The sequence below is a fragment of the Muscardinus avellanarius genome (genome assembly GCF_963383645.1).
Source record: "Muscardinus avellanarius genome assembly, chromosome: 7".
In the NCBI taxonomy this organism is placed as follows: domain Eukaryota; kingdom Metazoa; phylum Chordata; class Mammalia; order Rodentia; family Gliridae; genus Muscardinus; species Muscardinus avellanarius.
The window spans coordinates 31,840,895-31,856,901 of record NC_137793.1 but is presented as its reverse complement, the minus strand read 5'-3'; the positions used below and the strand labels follow the sequence as shown (position 1 = coordinate 31,856,901).

Here is a 16,007-nt window from a genome sequence, read left to right as displayed (position 1 = left end):
TCCAGGCTACAGTCCCAAACCTATTTTTATACTTTTTTATTTGGAAACAGGATCTCTTAAGCCAGCGTGGCTGGCTTCGAACCTGTGCGATCCTCCTGTCTCTGCCTCCCAAGTGCGGGGATTACAAGCGTGCGCCACCACGCCTGGCCCTCTCTTCTTTCTTTCCAAGGATCAAACCCAGGGGAATTCTGTGTCTAAAGGACAACCCCAGCCCTTTTTTAAAATTTTGAAACAGGAACTCAGTAAAGTTGCAGAGGCTCTTGATAAGTTTCTGAGGCTGGCCTGGAACCTGTGATCCTCCTGTCTCAGCTTCTTGAGTACTGGGATTGCAGGCACAATGCCACCACGTCGGGCTTTAATTTTTTTTTTTAATTTACATAAAGTATTTCATTTAGTTCTTACAACAGTCCTAGAAGGTAGGTTTTTTGTGCTCATGTGGAACCAGGAAGTGAGGGCCAGAGAAACAAATGAAGATTCACAGACAGCACTATTAGCTGCTATACAGCGGGGGTGGGGGGACCTCAAGCCACACCCACCATCTCATCTGAGTCTGAAGAAAGACCAGGTAAACAGAAGGATGGCTGGAGACGGTTCTAGCAAAGGGAGTCCTGGAGGTGTGAGAGCTCAGTGGGTCACGCAGCATCATCCGGAGGAGAGCCTGGCCCGCAGACATGTCTGTGTCCTTGGCCATCGATTCCATTTCTTTCCCCAGCTGTGAGCCCCCTTACCCCAACCCACTGGCTCTCCCACGGAGGAGAAGGTTCAGAGCATGTTGCCACGAGCATCCTGGGGCATGTGATAGGCAAACTAAAGAGCTGGGGCCGTTTTGGTTTAGTGAGCAAAAGAGGGAGACAGTCTTGGGAGCTGAAGTCCAGACTGCAAATGCCATGGGGTGAAGGCCTGGGGGCCACACAGTGAGCATTTGCCCCAGACGCCATGGGATCTGCAGCCCTGCAGCCCAGCACACAGAGGAGCAAGCAGGAAAGCCCAGCCCCTTGCCCAGACTGGACACCATGCTATTTCTGCAGTGCTTAGCTACAGAGCCCTTTCTTCCTCCTGACCAGGGCCTCCTGCATGAGGGATTCCTTGTCCTGAGCCATGATCTGTGAGGAGGATTTCCCCTTCTAGCTACCAGTTAAATAAAAATGATTTCTTTGAAGCTAAGTATGAAAGGGAAGCTGCAGAGGGGAGAGAAAAGCAGGAGAAGAGGCCTTCACCACGTTCCTAGGCCGCCCCAAGGGAACTACTGTACCTGCATCTTTTCATAAGGAACATCATCATAGACACGAGGCTCGGGCCACTGGTCCTGGCAGGATCTTGCATATCTAGAAAATAAAAGGCACAACGATGATGGCGACAGCTTGTGGCTCACTGTGCTTTGCTCTTCACTTTCTCGTCTGATTCTGCAGCAGCTCTTGGTGGGGAATAGAAGATCACACGCTGATTGGGGGCTTCACAGGCAGAAACCCATGAGAGTCTCATGACAGCCCTGGGGCAGGCGATTCATCATTACCATCTTTTAAGTCAGGAGGAGACAGAGGATCCGAGATGGCAAGCCACCAGCTCATGCTTCCACAGTGGGTGGCGTCAGAGCTGGGGTTGAACCCAGACTTCTACCGCTCCATGGGCCAGCCACATCCTCACCTGGATGCTTAACGTTGTATTGGCTTGAAGTCCTGTGGCATGAATGCAGAGCCCAGACTGCTACTACAGGCCACCCTGCTTCTGTTCATTCCATCCACAGCTCGCCTGACCCTTGGCTCCCTCTTACAGCCAGCTTCCTCCCCCAGGCCGGGAGAGGAGGGCACCCGCTCTAGCTTGCCCAGGAGGCAGTCTCCCTAAGCTCATCCTGCCTTTCCTCCCAGTGCCCGGGGCTGGACGCGCAGCCTCAGAGATGGAGGGGGCCAACCCTTACAGGAAGGAGTTGCGCCCAGCACTGACGATGCTGGTTAAGGTCTCCACATCCACGTAGTCATAGTGCAGCGCCTCTGGAGTGACTCTGGAGCCCATCTCCACCAGCAGCAGCCCAAGCCAGCGACCCATGTCCTCTGAGCAGCTTGCCTGGGGGAGAGGAGGCACAGTGGAGTTTGTTTTCACAGTCAGGCCCTTTGGCTAACTTGTTCACTTCCGCCAAACTCATAGATATTTGTAACGCCTGTTACCCACCCCACCCAATACTTAGGGAGTAAAGAGGAACATCTGTGATTCCGTCCTTCTTTTTTTTTTTTTTTGGCGGGTCTGGGGATAAAACCCAGGGGCATTCTACCTCTGAGCGACACCCCTAGTCCTATTTTTTATTCTTTATTTTGAAACAGGGTCTCACTGAGTTGCAAAGGGCTTTATTAAGTAGCTGAGGCTGGCTTTGAACCTGCGCAATTCTCCTGTCTCAGACTCCCAAATGCTGGGATTACAAGTGTGCGCCACCACGCCCAGCTTTGTCTTTTTTATCCAGATTTCTGCTACAATGCCTGTTCCCCGAAGAAGCCCTCTCTGACTACTTCTCTAAGTAACTACCTCCTTACTCTCCCTCTCAGAATCTCTCTGGCCATTTAAATGTAAAAACAATATTTAGGTATTCCTTGACACTTTTGAAAACTATTTACTTTTTTAATAGAGGAGGCAACTGCTCATAAAACTCATTTTTTTTTGTGTTATAATTGCTAAATAATTACAGTACTGTATATAGGAAAAGCCCTAAAAAGTTTCTGGTCAACTAAACACATACTTATCACTTAAAGAGCATTATTATAAAATCAAACTAGCTTGCAAATGATAAACCAGAACAAAGGAAGCACATTCTGTACTAGGAAGCTCTGTGTGTAAGTTAAAGGAAATAAGAAACGCACCTGAAACAATCAGAAATAGAAGCTACAGAGGTAATATTTTTGAAATTAATTAGTTAATTTATGTGGTACTGGGGATGGAACCCAGGGTCATTCTAAGCTACATTTCTGAGCTACATTTCTAGTCCTTTTTTAATTTTATTTTTTATTTTTTGGTGGCACTGGGGTTCCTGGAAGCCCTTCTGCCTCTGGGCTACACTCTCAGACCTATTTTATAGTTTTTATTTGGAAACAGGGTCTCTTAAGCCAGCATGGCTGGCTTCGAACCTGCACTATCCTCCTGTCTCCGCCTCCCAAGCGCGGGGATTACATGCGTGCGCCACCACGCCCGACTAGTCCTTTTTTATTTTGAAACTGGGTCTCACTAAATTGCTGGGATCTTGCTAAGTTGCTGAGTCTGGCTTTGAACTTGGGATTCTTCTGTTTCAGCCTCTCAAGTACTGGGGTTATTTCTTGAAATTTAAGAACAGATGGAGAGAGTAGGTAGTGGGTAAAGAAAACAAAACCAAGAGTTGGGGAGTGGTGCACACCTGTAATCCTAATTTTTGGGAGTCTGAGACAGGAAGGAGGATTGCAGGTTCAAGGATAGCCTCAGCAACTTGGTGAGACCCTGTCCCAAAACAAAATTGGGTTGAGAGTGCAGCTAGGAGGTAAAATGCCACTGGGCTCAGCCTCCAGTACCACCACCACCACCACCACACACACACACACAAAGGTCATTTGGCTGCCTTGGTCTCAGTTGTTGTTATTATTATTTTACCTATAATATGAGAAAGTAAGTGCTTTAGGTTTTCCACCAGGGTCAAAATTTTAAATTCTATATACCCAAAGGATTGCCATGTGGAATAGAGACTCAGTGTGTTCTGCAAGCTCTCAGGGATGAGGGCCAGTGGCAATGGGCAGGAAGGACACTGAATAAGTCAAACAAATTCACGTCTCATTCATCCATTTGTGTAACCAGCGTTTACTGAGTCCACAGTATGTGCCAGACATCATGCAGCCTTCTAGAAAAGTGAAAGTACTCAAAACAGGCATGGTTATTGCCTTGAAAAAGTGCTAAGATTTTAACTCAATATGGGGAAAGCCATCTCAGAAATTCGGTTGTTCCATGAGAAGAGCAGGCCGCCTTGAAGGGCTGTGGTTTATCTGAGGTGGATAAGACTTGCTGGGAAGGTTTTTAGAGGGAATTCCAGAAGCAGATCTGGGTTAAACCAGATGAGATGCCTTTCAGACTTGGGATTTTAAGGTCAGGGAGAATAAACATACCTTGGTTCTAGGGCTGCCAGAATTAGAAAATAAAAACACATAATCCTCTGTTAAATTTGAATTTCAGATAAACAACAAATAAATATTTAGTATAGGTATGTCCCAAATATGCATGGGTTTAAAAACATGAATCTGGCAGGGCACAGTGGAGCCCATTTGTAATCCCAAAAAAGGGGAGGCTGAGGTAGGAGGATCACAGGTTCTAGGCCAGCCTGGGACACTTACTGAGACACTGTCTCAAAATAAAAACTAAAAAAAGGGGCCGAGGATGTAGCTCAGTGGTAGAGAGATCCTGGGTTCAATCCATATCATTAGGGGTGGGGGGACAACCAAAACAATGGCTCCTGTGCCTGGAACTGGGATTTTTTTTTTTTTTTTCGGTACTGGGGATGGAACCCAGGGGCATTCTACCTCTGAGTGACATTCCAAGCCCTACTTTTTTATTCTTTATTTTTGAAACAGAATCGCTCTGCCTCCCAAATGCTGGGATTACAAGTGTGCGCCACCATGCCTGGCATGGACCTGGAATTTAAGTGGGTGTCCCGTGTATTATCTGGCAAGCCTGCTGGGTGGCAGGCAGCAGAGGGTTTGTAGGCCCTGCAGTGTCCCCGGCAAGGTGCTCCCACTAAAACAAGATCCTGAGGCCAGAGTCCCACCATGAAGCCCACCTGGACCTTCCTCTCTCACCTCCAGGATGGCCACCTCCTGCCGGTTGCGCAGGATCCTGAAAGCAAATGGGTGCCTGGGCCCAAAGCCCGGGGCCACCTCACAGCCGCGCAGGGCGATGGCGTTGACATGCGTCCGCAGGTCCGCCCGGTCCTTGTGGAAATACAGAGTGTTGCACTTGAGGCGGCACCACCGCTCCTTCCAGCCCTGGTTCACTAGCACCTGCAGGTAGCCTGGTAGGACGAGATGGCAGTGTGACCTCCCCACAGCCTGCCCTGGGCTAGCCCCAGGGGGGATGCAAGTCAGGTGCATGGGTCCACCGCCCAGGGCAGAGAGTCGGGGCTACCCTGGTGCTCTAAGCTGGGGAGGCCTCTGTGTCCCCAATTGGCCGACTTGGCCAATTCTCTGAGTTTCAGATTTCTAGCTGTGGTGTGGGCACAAGACAGTCTCATTAATACATCACTGTGCAGCCTTGGGACCACATCACTGTGATGAAAAGGGTAGGAGCTACTACTTAAGATGTATAAGAGACACAATTCTCCCCCTAGCTTGCCTTTTCCAAAATTCTAAAGATGAAAGATGGTGCTGACACCTAGTGGCCAAAATAAAGAATTACCAAACTGAGCAAGGCACAGATGACTAGGTCGCAGATCATTGATGAGGTTCCTTTTTTTTTTTTTGGTGGTACTGGGGATGAAACCCAGGGGCCTTTTACCTCTGGGCTGTACTCCCAGACCTATTTTATATTTCATTTGGAAACAAGGTCTCACTGAGAGCCTCACTCAGTAGCTGAGGCTGGCTTCAAACCTGTGGGATCCTCCTGTCTCAGCCTCCCAAGCGCTGGGATTACAAGTGTGTGCCACCACGCCTGGCTAGCATTTCTTTTCAGTGAATAGATTAGAATTTATTACTTTACCATAACATGCCTTTATACTCTGATTACAAAATATTTATAGTCATGTGATTTAACACTATTTTTTAGGACTAGGAGAATAATATTACATATTCAAAATAAATTATTTTATTGACTTTGTGTAGAACTGAAGACTGAACTCAGGGCCTCATTGAATGGTAGGCCCTCCACCACTGAACTGCACTGCGGCCCCTCTACGTAGATGGTTTCCTACTGGACTGAAATGGATGGCACACTGCATCTACATGAAAAATATGCTTTCCTTCCAAAACGCTTTTTAATTCACATTGAATGCATTTATATTAAAAAGTAACTAAATATTTTTTTCCAAATTTCCCCTTAAGACTGGGTTGTAACTTACATAACCCAGCATGTTGTATACTATGAAATAAGTTACTCTGGTGCAATTGTAGTGGAAGAGAACAAGAAACAGAGGACCAGAGATGGGGAGAGATTTGGGCTAAGGTCACAGGGAGCACGGAGATATGGGGTTCATGGGCCTTTCCTCTTGTGGAGGGTCAGGGCCTCTCGACAGTGAAGCGGTTATGATGTCGATGGGGTGGGGTTTAGCTACGCAGAAGCCCGAGATTCTCTCCTTGCCTTGGGGGCAGGAGGATGAGGCATGGAAGGTCTCCTGGCCTCATCTCCTGCTCCCTAAGGCCCGTACCCACCACAGCACGGAACCTCCTCCTCTGCAGAGGACGTCTGCAGGTCCTCGGCCAGCGCTTTCTTCTTGGAGAAGCTGATGATGCGGGTGATCTTGCGGCCCGCAGCCCTGCTCACGGAGCCCTTCAGCTCTGCCAGGCTGCTCTTCTTCCCTTTGCCTGTGTTGCAGAGATGGGTCAGGGGAGGCAAAGGAGCCCCAGGTCCCAATTCCGCCATCCTTGACCTTCCCTGAAGGCTTCGGCCTACACACAGGGTCTACCTTGCGGTTCCAGGCCCAAGTATGATGGCCCTAATCGTCTTTTTCTTTAGGTGGTACTAGAGATTGAATCTGGGGGCATTCTACCTTCAAGCTACACTCCCAAGCCCTTTTATTTCTTATTTGGAAACAGGTTCTTGCTAAGTTGCAAAGACCTTCACTAAGTTACTGAGGCTGGCTTTGACCCGGTGATCCCCCTGTCTCAGCCTTCCAAGTACTGGGATTACAAGTGTGTGCCACCACGCCTGGTCCCAAGTCATCATACACAGGTCTCCAGGACCTGTTGGGCCACTGTGCACCCAGGGGCAAGAAGGCCCCAGCCAGCCTTGCTACTGATCGGCGCAGAGGCTCCTACCGTGTTCGCAGGCCTCCCGACGGCCGAGAGTGGAACCACTGTCGCCCATGCCTAGGCTGTCGGAGTCTGAGGTCTGTTTCTCTTGGGACAGCCTCTGGGGAGGGACACAGATAGCCGCACATCAGGGGAGACGTTCAGAAGTAGCCCTTTATTGGTTCAGTCCCCCTGCAAATCCCCACAGATGTGATAATCAGTGACCCCACACTGTCAGCAACTGTCCTGTACCTGGTACAGCCCCAAGTATGGGAGGTGACAGGGACCCAGGCACAGCTGGGTCTTCGCCTTAGTCTACTGACTGAGACAACTAGTTACGACACAGTGAGTGATGCCCTAGGACTTCACGCTAGATCTGGCAGGTGACAGGGAGCAGGGAGGGCATTCAAGTGGGACTCTAATGTCATCCAGTGGCATTGTGGGGACGGGCAGGGGGCGAGACCGCAAAAGAGCCGAGGAGGAAGTGTCATCCTGGTCAAGATGAGACACTAGGAGGGGATGGGCTAAGGTGACAGCGAGGATGGACAAAGGGGACAAGCTGGCAGGCATTTTCAAAACAGTCCTGATGACCTGGTGACCAGCAGGACTCCGTCATGATTCTGGCTTGGAGGAGAGAATGGCTAAAGACACAGATGCACCCATGTTAATAACTTTATCACCAGCCAACATTATTTTTACTCGTTATACCAACTCTGGGCCAATCATATATTCATTGATTTGCTGACTTATTTGTACAAGGCCAAGGTCATACCAGAGAGCAGAGTGAAATTACGAGTCTACCTATCACTTATCGGCTGCAGGAATGTGGGAAACCCTCCCATCTTCCTGAGCTACGTTTTTCTCTCCTGAGTTACACTCGCTGCAGAAGCTGGCCCAACTGAAAGATGAGGCCAGCCCATCATATCGCGTCTGACACCTGTGACGTGTGTCATCCTGCGTCAAGAGGCTACTGTGCCAGCCGGACCTGACACAGGCTTGAGACGCTCCCTCCCAACTAAGCAGGAAAATCACAGAGCTGAGGCCCTCAGTGTGTCCTGCCGAGGACCCCTCCAATCAGGTCTGGGGGTGCTTCGTGATAAGAGAGGACAGGAAAGGAGGTGTGCGCTCCTCAGCTTCCACAGGGCTGGAAAAATGGCAACTGTCAGAAAACGGGAGAGCACCGTCAAAAGTAGGAAGAATCTCCTCTGTGAATTGTGCAGCAGAAGTCATGGTTGTGTGTTTTGCAGCGTGTACAGATGACAAGCTTTCTACTCAGGTAGAAAGCAAATACAAAGACATGCTGTGAGCAGTCTGGGTTTAACTCAGTGTTGGTGATACATCAACTCCAAGTTTCCATGGAGAAGACAGACCCACCAACACCACATCCCCAGCTCCACCCCCAAAATACTACCCTAAGCATTTCTGCTACCCTCTGCCATAGGCAAACTCCAGTGTGCAGCTCATCTCTGCCACCTCCCACCGCAGCAGGCACACACACACACACACACACACACACACACACACTCTCACCATCAATGTTGCTTTCTTTCAGGTCCCTACTGGCTAAGTACTGTGGGCAGATTGAGCTTCTCCACCGCATCCCCAGCGTGACTCTCCTGACCCCATACCTCACTTCTGCTTTCCCTGCCCCACTCACATCCTGCACATCCTTTAAGGCTCGCCACAGGTGTCATCTTCCACAGTGCCCCTGCCCCTCCGGCCAGCATGAGCTCGCTGTCCCCCGTCACTGTCCAGGACCACCCGAGGAGGGAGGATGTGTTCCCCTTCTCTCCAAGCCAAGCCACATGGCCACTTTCAACCCCATGCTTCCTTCAGCTCCGGCATCTACTCTCTTGGCTTCACATGCCTTTCTCTTCCCCTTTCTTGCTAACTTTTCACCCTCACTGTAAGGTGACTTTCTCTGGAAACCTGCTTATACCTCTGAGATAAGAGCACACCCTGACATACTCCCAGGGAGCCTGGTACTTGCCTCCTAGCACTTAGCGTGCCTGGAATTTATATTCTGCATGATTATCTGACTCGTGGCTTGCCCTCGGAGCTGTGAGAGCAGTGAGGGTTTTACCTGTTAGAGTAAGGACCGTCTTCCAGGGCCACACGGTGCCTGGTGTGAGCAAACCCTCTCTGAGAGGACACAGTCCTCAATAGCCAGCCTGTTTGGGTTTAAACCCTAGCTGTTTTTATTTACTATGGGGCTCTGGGTAAATCTTTCTATGCTACAACCTTCATGTCTGAAAATGTACCTATTCCAAGAGTTGTTATAGAAATTAAATTAGCTAATATGTGTAAAGCATTTGAAACAATGCCAGACACACAGCCAGCCTTTATTACATTTTGAAAGAGCCATGTATGTGGGCCTTCAACCGCCCCCTATGCTACAGTGTCCTCACAGGGGTGATTTGGGTCTGAGTCCCTCTGTCTCCTTCTGACTCCCATTGCACCTGGCAAAGCGAAGTTTCCTATCTGCCGAGGCCTGGCCGACTCACCACTGACTGCTTCACTCACGTCCCAAGCAAGCATCTTTCTTTTCTCAAGAAAATTTTAACCTATCTTTCATGGCACAGTTCAGATGTGACCTCTTCCTGTCCAGGCAGGGTGAGCCACTCCTTCCTTTGGCTTGTACTGTGCCTTGGACATAGATAGTCATGTATTTACACATTCTTAAGTTCAGTAGACATTTATTGAGCACCTACTGTTGTGCCTGCTCTGTGCTGGACATGTACAGCTTGTAGACACCATCAGTGGGGGCTGGCTTCACCTGCAGCCCGTGAGTTCCTCCACGACAAGTGCCCACAGTGCAGCTAGGAGGACACTAGAGGAGACAGACGTACCTTGTCCAGGTCCAGCTTGCACAGGAGGACGGGAGATCTTGGGGCCTCCACTCCCTCAGCTCCCCCGACGGGCTTGCTGACCTCTCGGATGACCTGTGGAGAGGACGCTCAGCTGGGCAGGTGGGCGGGAAAGCTTGGAGGCAAAAGGCTGACTGGGGTTTGTGTGATGGGGCTGCTTATGTGATCATGCAGAGGGTCTGAGGTCACTGGAGGCAGAGATGGGCCATCACAGCCACCTGCACAGGTGTGGACTTGTCAGCATCTGAAAGGCTTTCTCCTGTACCTGTTTCTTAGACTGAAAGATTATAGGGCTGAGAATCCAGAGGCTTGGTTTTTAGACCGGGCTTCATTGCTAATTAGTTGAGTGGTCTTGGAAAAGCTACCTCCTTGCTCTGAGCCTGAATTTCCACATCTATTACATTAGGACACGGATACCCTGTTGAAGCTGTCTGACAGTGAGATTGTCGATGTGTGTGTGGGGTGAGGTAAACCAGAAAGCTTCACAAGGGTGAGCGGCTGCTGCTGTGGCTGAGTACAGGGCCGCTGGGGACCTCATCTTCATTTCAATGATGTGGAGGCTGAGACTCGGGCAGTAAAATGCATGCAGACCATGAAACGACAGCCACCATGTGATGCTCACTCACAGGCAGCATTTTGTCCCCCCAGCGGCCTGTGACCCCTAAGTTACAGATGAGGCTGACGAGGCTCAGAGAGGGGAAGCCAGTGTTAGGTAGCAGCAGAGACAGAAGCCAAATGCGGGCAGTGTGGCTGGCTGTTCACCTCTGGGCTCCTGATCGGATGTCAAGGCAGGGCTCTTTGGGGCCTAGAGCTCCTGCTTCTGTCCCATCCACCCCTGCAGGCAGATGCTTCCTCTCCCTTCCTTCCCTTCCCGAGACAAAGGCGATAATGAGGAACACACCAGGCTTTCCAGGGTCGAGAGCTGGTTATCACAGGAAGGAAGGGAGAGGAGGGAGGTGCTTGGTTTCATTGTTCCAGCCCAGGGATCAGAGGAGGAGATGGAAAGGTGTCTGAGTGGAGGAGAGGCCTGCGCTGGGATGGGCCTGCTGGGAATGACAGGGTGGGTGACATAGCCCAACAGAAATCACTGATCATCACTGGACACTTACTCCTGGCAGGCACTGTACCAAGTGCTCTCTAGAATCCTTACAAGAACAACTTTATGAACCAGGGAATCAAGGCAAAGAGAGGCAAAGTCATTTGCAGAAGATCCTCCAGCTGGGACTCAAACCCGAGTCCGAAGTCTTTCCTTATCACCGTGTAAACCCTGCCTCTGCCTCTGGAGCAGACCTACTTCTTAGCTTCACACCGTGGTGCCAATCGCTTGGCTGTGTGACCTTTGGGCATTTCCACAAGTTCTCTGTGCCCCAGTTTTCCTGTCTGTAAACTAGAAAAAACAATAGCTCCATTGTGAAGGACAAATAAGGTCATGTATGTAAAGCTCTCAGCACAGTGCATGGCACAAAGTACATGGTCAATGTGTGGTGGTAACTTTCATTGTTCTGTGTAGATGGAAAGAGACACAAGTTGGGCCCCAGGTGGTTGTTACATGGATGCACACTTCCGTTTAAAACAAGAAAGGATCTCCCTCTCCCTTTAAAAAGGATTTAGCTGGTTTAATGATAAAGATCACTCCTCTTTGTAGATATTAAGCTTCCTATCCCAGGAGGTATCCAAGGGCAGGCCAGACTAGCTCACAGGAGGAATGCTAGAAAAGGGATTCAGATAAGTAAAAGGAACTAGGCCTCCAGCATGAGCCCTGTCTCTAGCTGATATCAAGGCCCATTTCCACAGGCGCCCAGCACGCACAGTGCCCCTGTGCTGACTCCTGAGCCCTGCAGGCTTAGCTCTTCCAGGGGTGGAATCCACCCCTGCTGAGGGTGGGCCTGGGGAAGGAGGAAGGAACGAAGGTAACGCTGGGTGGCAGGAGGGGTGCAGACGCCACATACCTTCAGCCACTCCTCGGCCTGCTCTCGGCTCTGCAGCGCCAACACCAAAACCTCAGCGGCCCCTTGGGCGAAGCGTAGCTCGTGCCTCTTGTGCCGGCTGTCCTTGGGCACATAGGTGACGCTGCAGACATCCAGCGCCAACCTCAGGTGCGGCTGCCGGTCCTTGGAGCTTTTGTAACACTGGACACAGAGAAAAGGGGTCAGGGCCTTCTGGAGGAAAGGGTCAGGGGGAGACACCCTCACACAAAGGCTCCGGGGAAGCTGGACCTATCCTTTTGAGATCTCCCCACCCAGCCCAGCTGTAGGCACTGTGTGAGGACAGAGGGAAGCCCACCAGGGGCATCTCTGGGCATCTCTAGGCACAGCTGCCTAGGAGGAAGAGGGAGATTGGGGCACAATACCAAGAAGACCCTTCAGCCTCAGAGAACCAGAGAAGAAATGGGCTGGCATGGGAGGAAGCCAGTTGAAAGGGCTGTGGGGCAGGGGTTTGGGGGCAAATTCTAGCAGAGATGGAAGCCTGGTCATGGGAAGTCATTATCAATAATGATTCACTTCCCTGTTCTTACCATGAGGCCAGCATTATGTCGATACCAGACAATGGCATTACAAAAAAGGAACATTATGGGTTAATTTCTCCCTAACACAGGTGCAAAAACCCTAAGCAAAATATTAGCAAATGGAATCCAGACTCCTAGAAAAAACACACTACAAAGCCAGGCGTGCTGGTGCACACCTGCTATCCCAGTACTTGGGAGGCTGAGACAGGACAATTTCAAGTTGGAAGTCAGCCTCAACAACTCAGTGAAACTCTTAGCAACTTAGCAAAACCCCGTTTCAAAATAAAAATTAAAAGGGCTGGAGGTATAGGCCAGGCGTAGTGGCGCACGCTTGTAATCCCAGCGCCTGGGAGGCTGAGACAGGAGGATCACATGGGTTCGAAGCCAGTCTCAGCTACAGAGTGAGGCTCTCAGCAACTTAGTGAGACCCTGTTTCCAAATAAAGTATAAAATAGATCTGGGAGGGTAGCCCAGAGGTAGAAGGCCCCTGGGTTCCATCCTGAGTACCACAATTAAAAAAAAAAAAAAAGGGCTGGAGGTGTGACTTAGATGTAGAATACCTACCTCTGGGTTCAATCCTCAATACAAATAAATAAATAAATAAATAAATGAAAAAAGAAAAGAAAAGAAAAGAAAAAGGAAAATCATACCGTATCAAGACCAAATGAAGCTTATTCTGGGAAAACATACTGTTTTAAGATTCAAAGGTCAACCACATAATTCATCATACTAATAGAAAAAAGGAGAAAAACCACATTTCCCAATAAAGGCATAAAAAGATATCTGATAAAATTTAGCATTCACAGCCGGGCATGGTGGCGCATGCTTGTAACCTCAGCATTCGGGAGGCTGAGACCTAGAGGATCACAGTTCGTGGATAGCCTCAGCTACTTAGTGGGGCTCTCTGCAACTCAGTGAGACCCTGTTTCAAAATAAAGAATAAAAAATAGGGCAAGGGGTGTTACTCAGAGGTCAAATGCCCCTGGGTTCTATCCCCAGACCCGCAAAAAAAAAAAAAAAAAAAAAAAAAAAAAAAATTTAGCATTCACTTGTGATAAAAACTCTTATAACAAACTAAGAATGGGGAGACCATTGTTAATGAGATAACGTCTATAGCCTGCAGTGAACATCAGCTTTAATGGTGACAACTATGGCTTCCCCTCTGAGGTCTGGAGTGGGACAGGGCTGCTCTCTTCACGCTGTGCTGGAGGCCTGGCCCCTGCGGTAGGTGGAGAACAGTAGAGGACAGGCTTGCAGATGGTTAGTTATGACCTTGGACCCTGCCTGGATGAGTTTTCATTTCTGCAGGGTGAGTAAAGGTCTTGTTTTAAAATGCACCTGTGTTGAGCAAGTCTTGTCAACAGATTATTAATTTTTTTTGAGAGGAAAAGCTATTTTTTTCTAGTTCATCCTCTTACTTTAGAATTAAAGATGCATTTTCTTTTATAAAATGATGATAATGATACATGATGAATTTTTTTTTTTTTGGTACCAGGGATGGAACCCAGGGGCACTGTACCTCCAAGTTATACCCCCAGGCCTATTTTTTAGTCTTTTCACTTTTTTATTTTATTCTTTTGTGTGGTGCTGGGGATGAAGTCCAGGGGGCCTTCTACCTCTGTGCTACACTTCCAGATCTATTTCATATTTTATTTGGAAACAGAGCCTCACTAAGTTGCTGAGAGCCTCATTAAGTAGCTGAGGCTGGCTTCAAACCTGCATGATCCTCCTGTCTCAGCCTCCCAAGTACTGGGATTACAAGCATGTGCCACCATGCCTGGCTTAGTCTTTTTATTTTTGAAACAGGGTCTCACTGAGTTGCAAAGGGCCTTGCTAAGTAGCCGAGGCTGTCTGTGAACTGTGATCCTCCAGTCTCTGCCTCCCGAATGCTGGGATTACAAAAGCATGTAACACCATGCCCAGCCTGATACATTTTTTTTAAAAAAGCAAGTTCTTTAGTAACAAGTACTGCAACAGACCAGTTTTATAAAAGGCATGTATGGAAATAAGGGTAGGAAGAGGTATACTGAAACTTTACAGTGGTTATCTCATGATCAATGGGATTTGGGATGGCATTTTACTTATTTATTTATTTATTTAAATATATATTTTTTACGCTGGGGATTGAACCCAGGGCATACAACCTCTGAGTTACAGTCCCAGCCCTTTTATTTTTGATCTGAAACAGGATCTCACTTAGTTACCATAGATCTCTCTAAGCTGGGCACGGTGGTGCACTCTTGTAATCCCAGCATTTGGGAGGCTGAGACCGGAGGATTGTGGTTCATGGACAGCCTCAGTTACTTAGTGAGGCCCTCTGTAACTTAATGAGACCCTGTTTCAAAATAAGGAATAAAATATAGGGTAAGGGGTGTAGCTTGGAGGTCGAATGTCTCTGGGTTCCATCTCCAGATCCGCAAAAAGGAAAAAAAAAAAAAAAACTGTCTAAATTGCTGAGGTTGGCCTTGAACCCGCAGTTCTGTCCCAGCCTCCCAAGTACTGGGATTACAAGCATGAGCCACCACATCTGGCACGGAATTATGTTTTGTTTTGTTTTTCCCCCTACATCACTTTTCAAGCTAGGAGTGGTGTCTCACGCTTGTAATTTCAGTACTTGGGAGGCTAAGACAGGAGGATCGCAGTTCTTTGACAGCCTTAGATACTTACTGAGGTCTTCGGCAACTTAGTAAGACCCTGTTTAAAAATAAAGAATAAAAAGTAGGGCTGGGGGTGTAGCTCGGAGGTAGAATGCTCCTGGGTTCAACCCTCAGTACAGCAATGAAAAAAAAATCACTTTTTATTTTATTTTCCTCTAGTTTTATAAATAAGTATATTAACTTGCATAATAAAACATTGTTTTAAAGTGATCAAAACTTCTTGTCTGGCAAAATAAATAAAGCCTTGATAAGCTTACATCAGGGTTTTTTTTTTTTTTTTGTACTGGGGTTCCTGGAAGCCCTTCTACTTCCGGCTATACTCCCAGACCTATTTTATATATTTAAAAAATTTGAAAACAGGGTCTCTTAAGCCAGCACGGCTGGCTTTGAATCTGCATGATCCTCCTGTCTCTGCCTCCCAAGCACGGGGACTACAAGCGTGCGCCACCATGCCTGTCTTACATCAGGTTTTAAGAGTGGTCTGTGTGTATATGTTTAAATTCTGCTTGTGTAAGAGAGCTGAGATCTCAGAAGATGTGGGCTTAGAGTCATCCAAGCCTGATGCGCTCACTCGAGGCAGACACGTCCTTGGGGGTACGGGGACACCCCGTGCACGTCCGCGAAGCCACTCACCAGGAGCTGGCCCTCCTTGATGACCGTCAGCTGCTTGGCCCACTGCCCGAATCGCTTCTTCCGCAGCAGGAAGGCACACAGCCTGCAGTCCCTCACCAGGTGCATTGAAGCCTCCTCCGAGGGCCAGCGGTGCCTGGGCTGCGGCCCCTTCCCTTCTTCCTCCTCCTCATCGTAGGACTCGTAGGAGCTGCTCATCGCGTCGGAGTCATTGTCTGCACGTACCATCGAACAGCACCCGTCACTGTGCCGCTAGGGAGAGGCCCCTTCTCCCCCCTCCACGGTACCCCTGCTCTGAGGCCCTGAGGCCAGGCAAGGGTGGCAGGCGTGATGTTGGGGACCACTAGTGGCCCTCACACGGGGCACTGTATTTTGGGTTTACCCCTGGCTTTGAGATCTTGGTGACTTC

The 16,007-nt window shown here is 49.0% G+C and overlaps 1 protein-coding gene across 1 annotated transcript in view; it reads right to left on the bottom strand.

Moving 5' to 3' along the window:
- The window catches only part of AFAP1L1 (actin filament associated protein 1 like 1), a gene marked incomplete at both ends in the record, with an annotated part of 48,988 nt that overhangs the window by 22,365 nt on the left and 10,616 nt on the right, over positions 1-16,007 (bottom strand). Inside the window, 8 exons of the mRNA XM_080698678.1 lie at positions 1,253-1,325; positions 1,916-2,061; positions 4,797-5,008; positions 6,360-6,512; positions 6,966-7,059; positions 9,788-9,880; positions 11,755-11,934; positions 15,602-15,813. Of these exons, the coding sequence (XP_080554804.1) occupies positions 1,253-1,325; positions 1,916-2,061; positions 4,797-5,008; positions 6,360-6,512; positions 6,966-7,059; positions 9,788-9,880; positions 11,755-11,934; positions 15,602-15,813 (1,163 nt within the window). The remainder of the gene's footprint in view (positions 1-1,252; positions 1,326-1,915; positions 2,062-4,796; positions 5,009-6,359; positions 6,513-6,965; positions 7,060-9,787; positions 9,881-11,754; positions 11,935-15,601; positions 15,814-16,007) is intronic.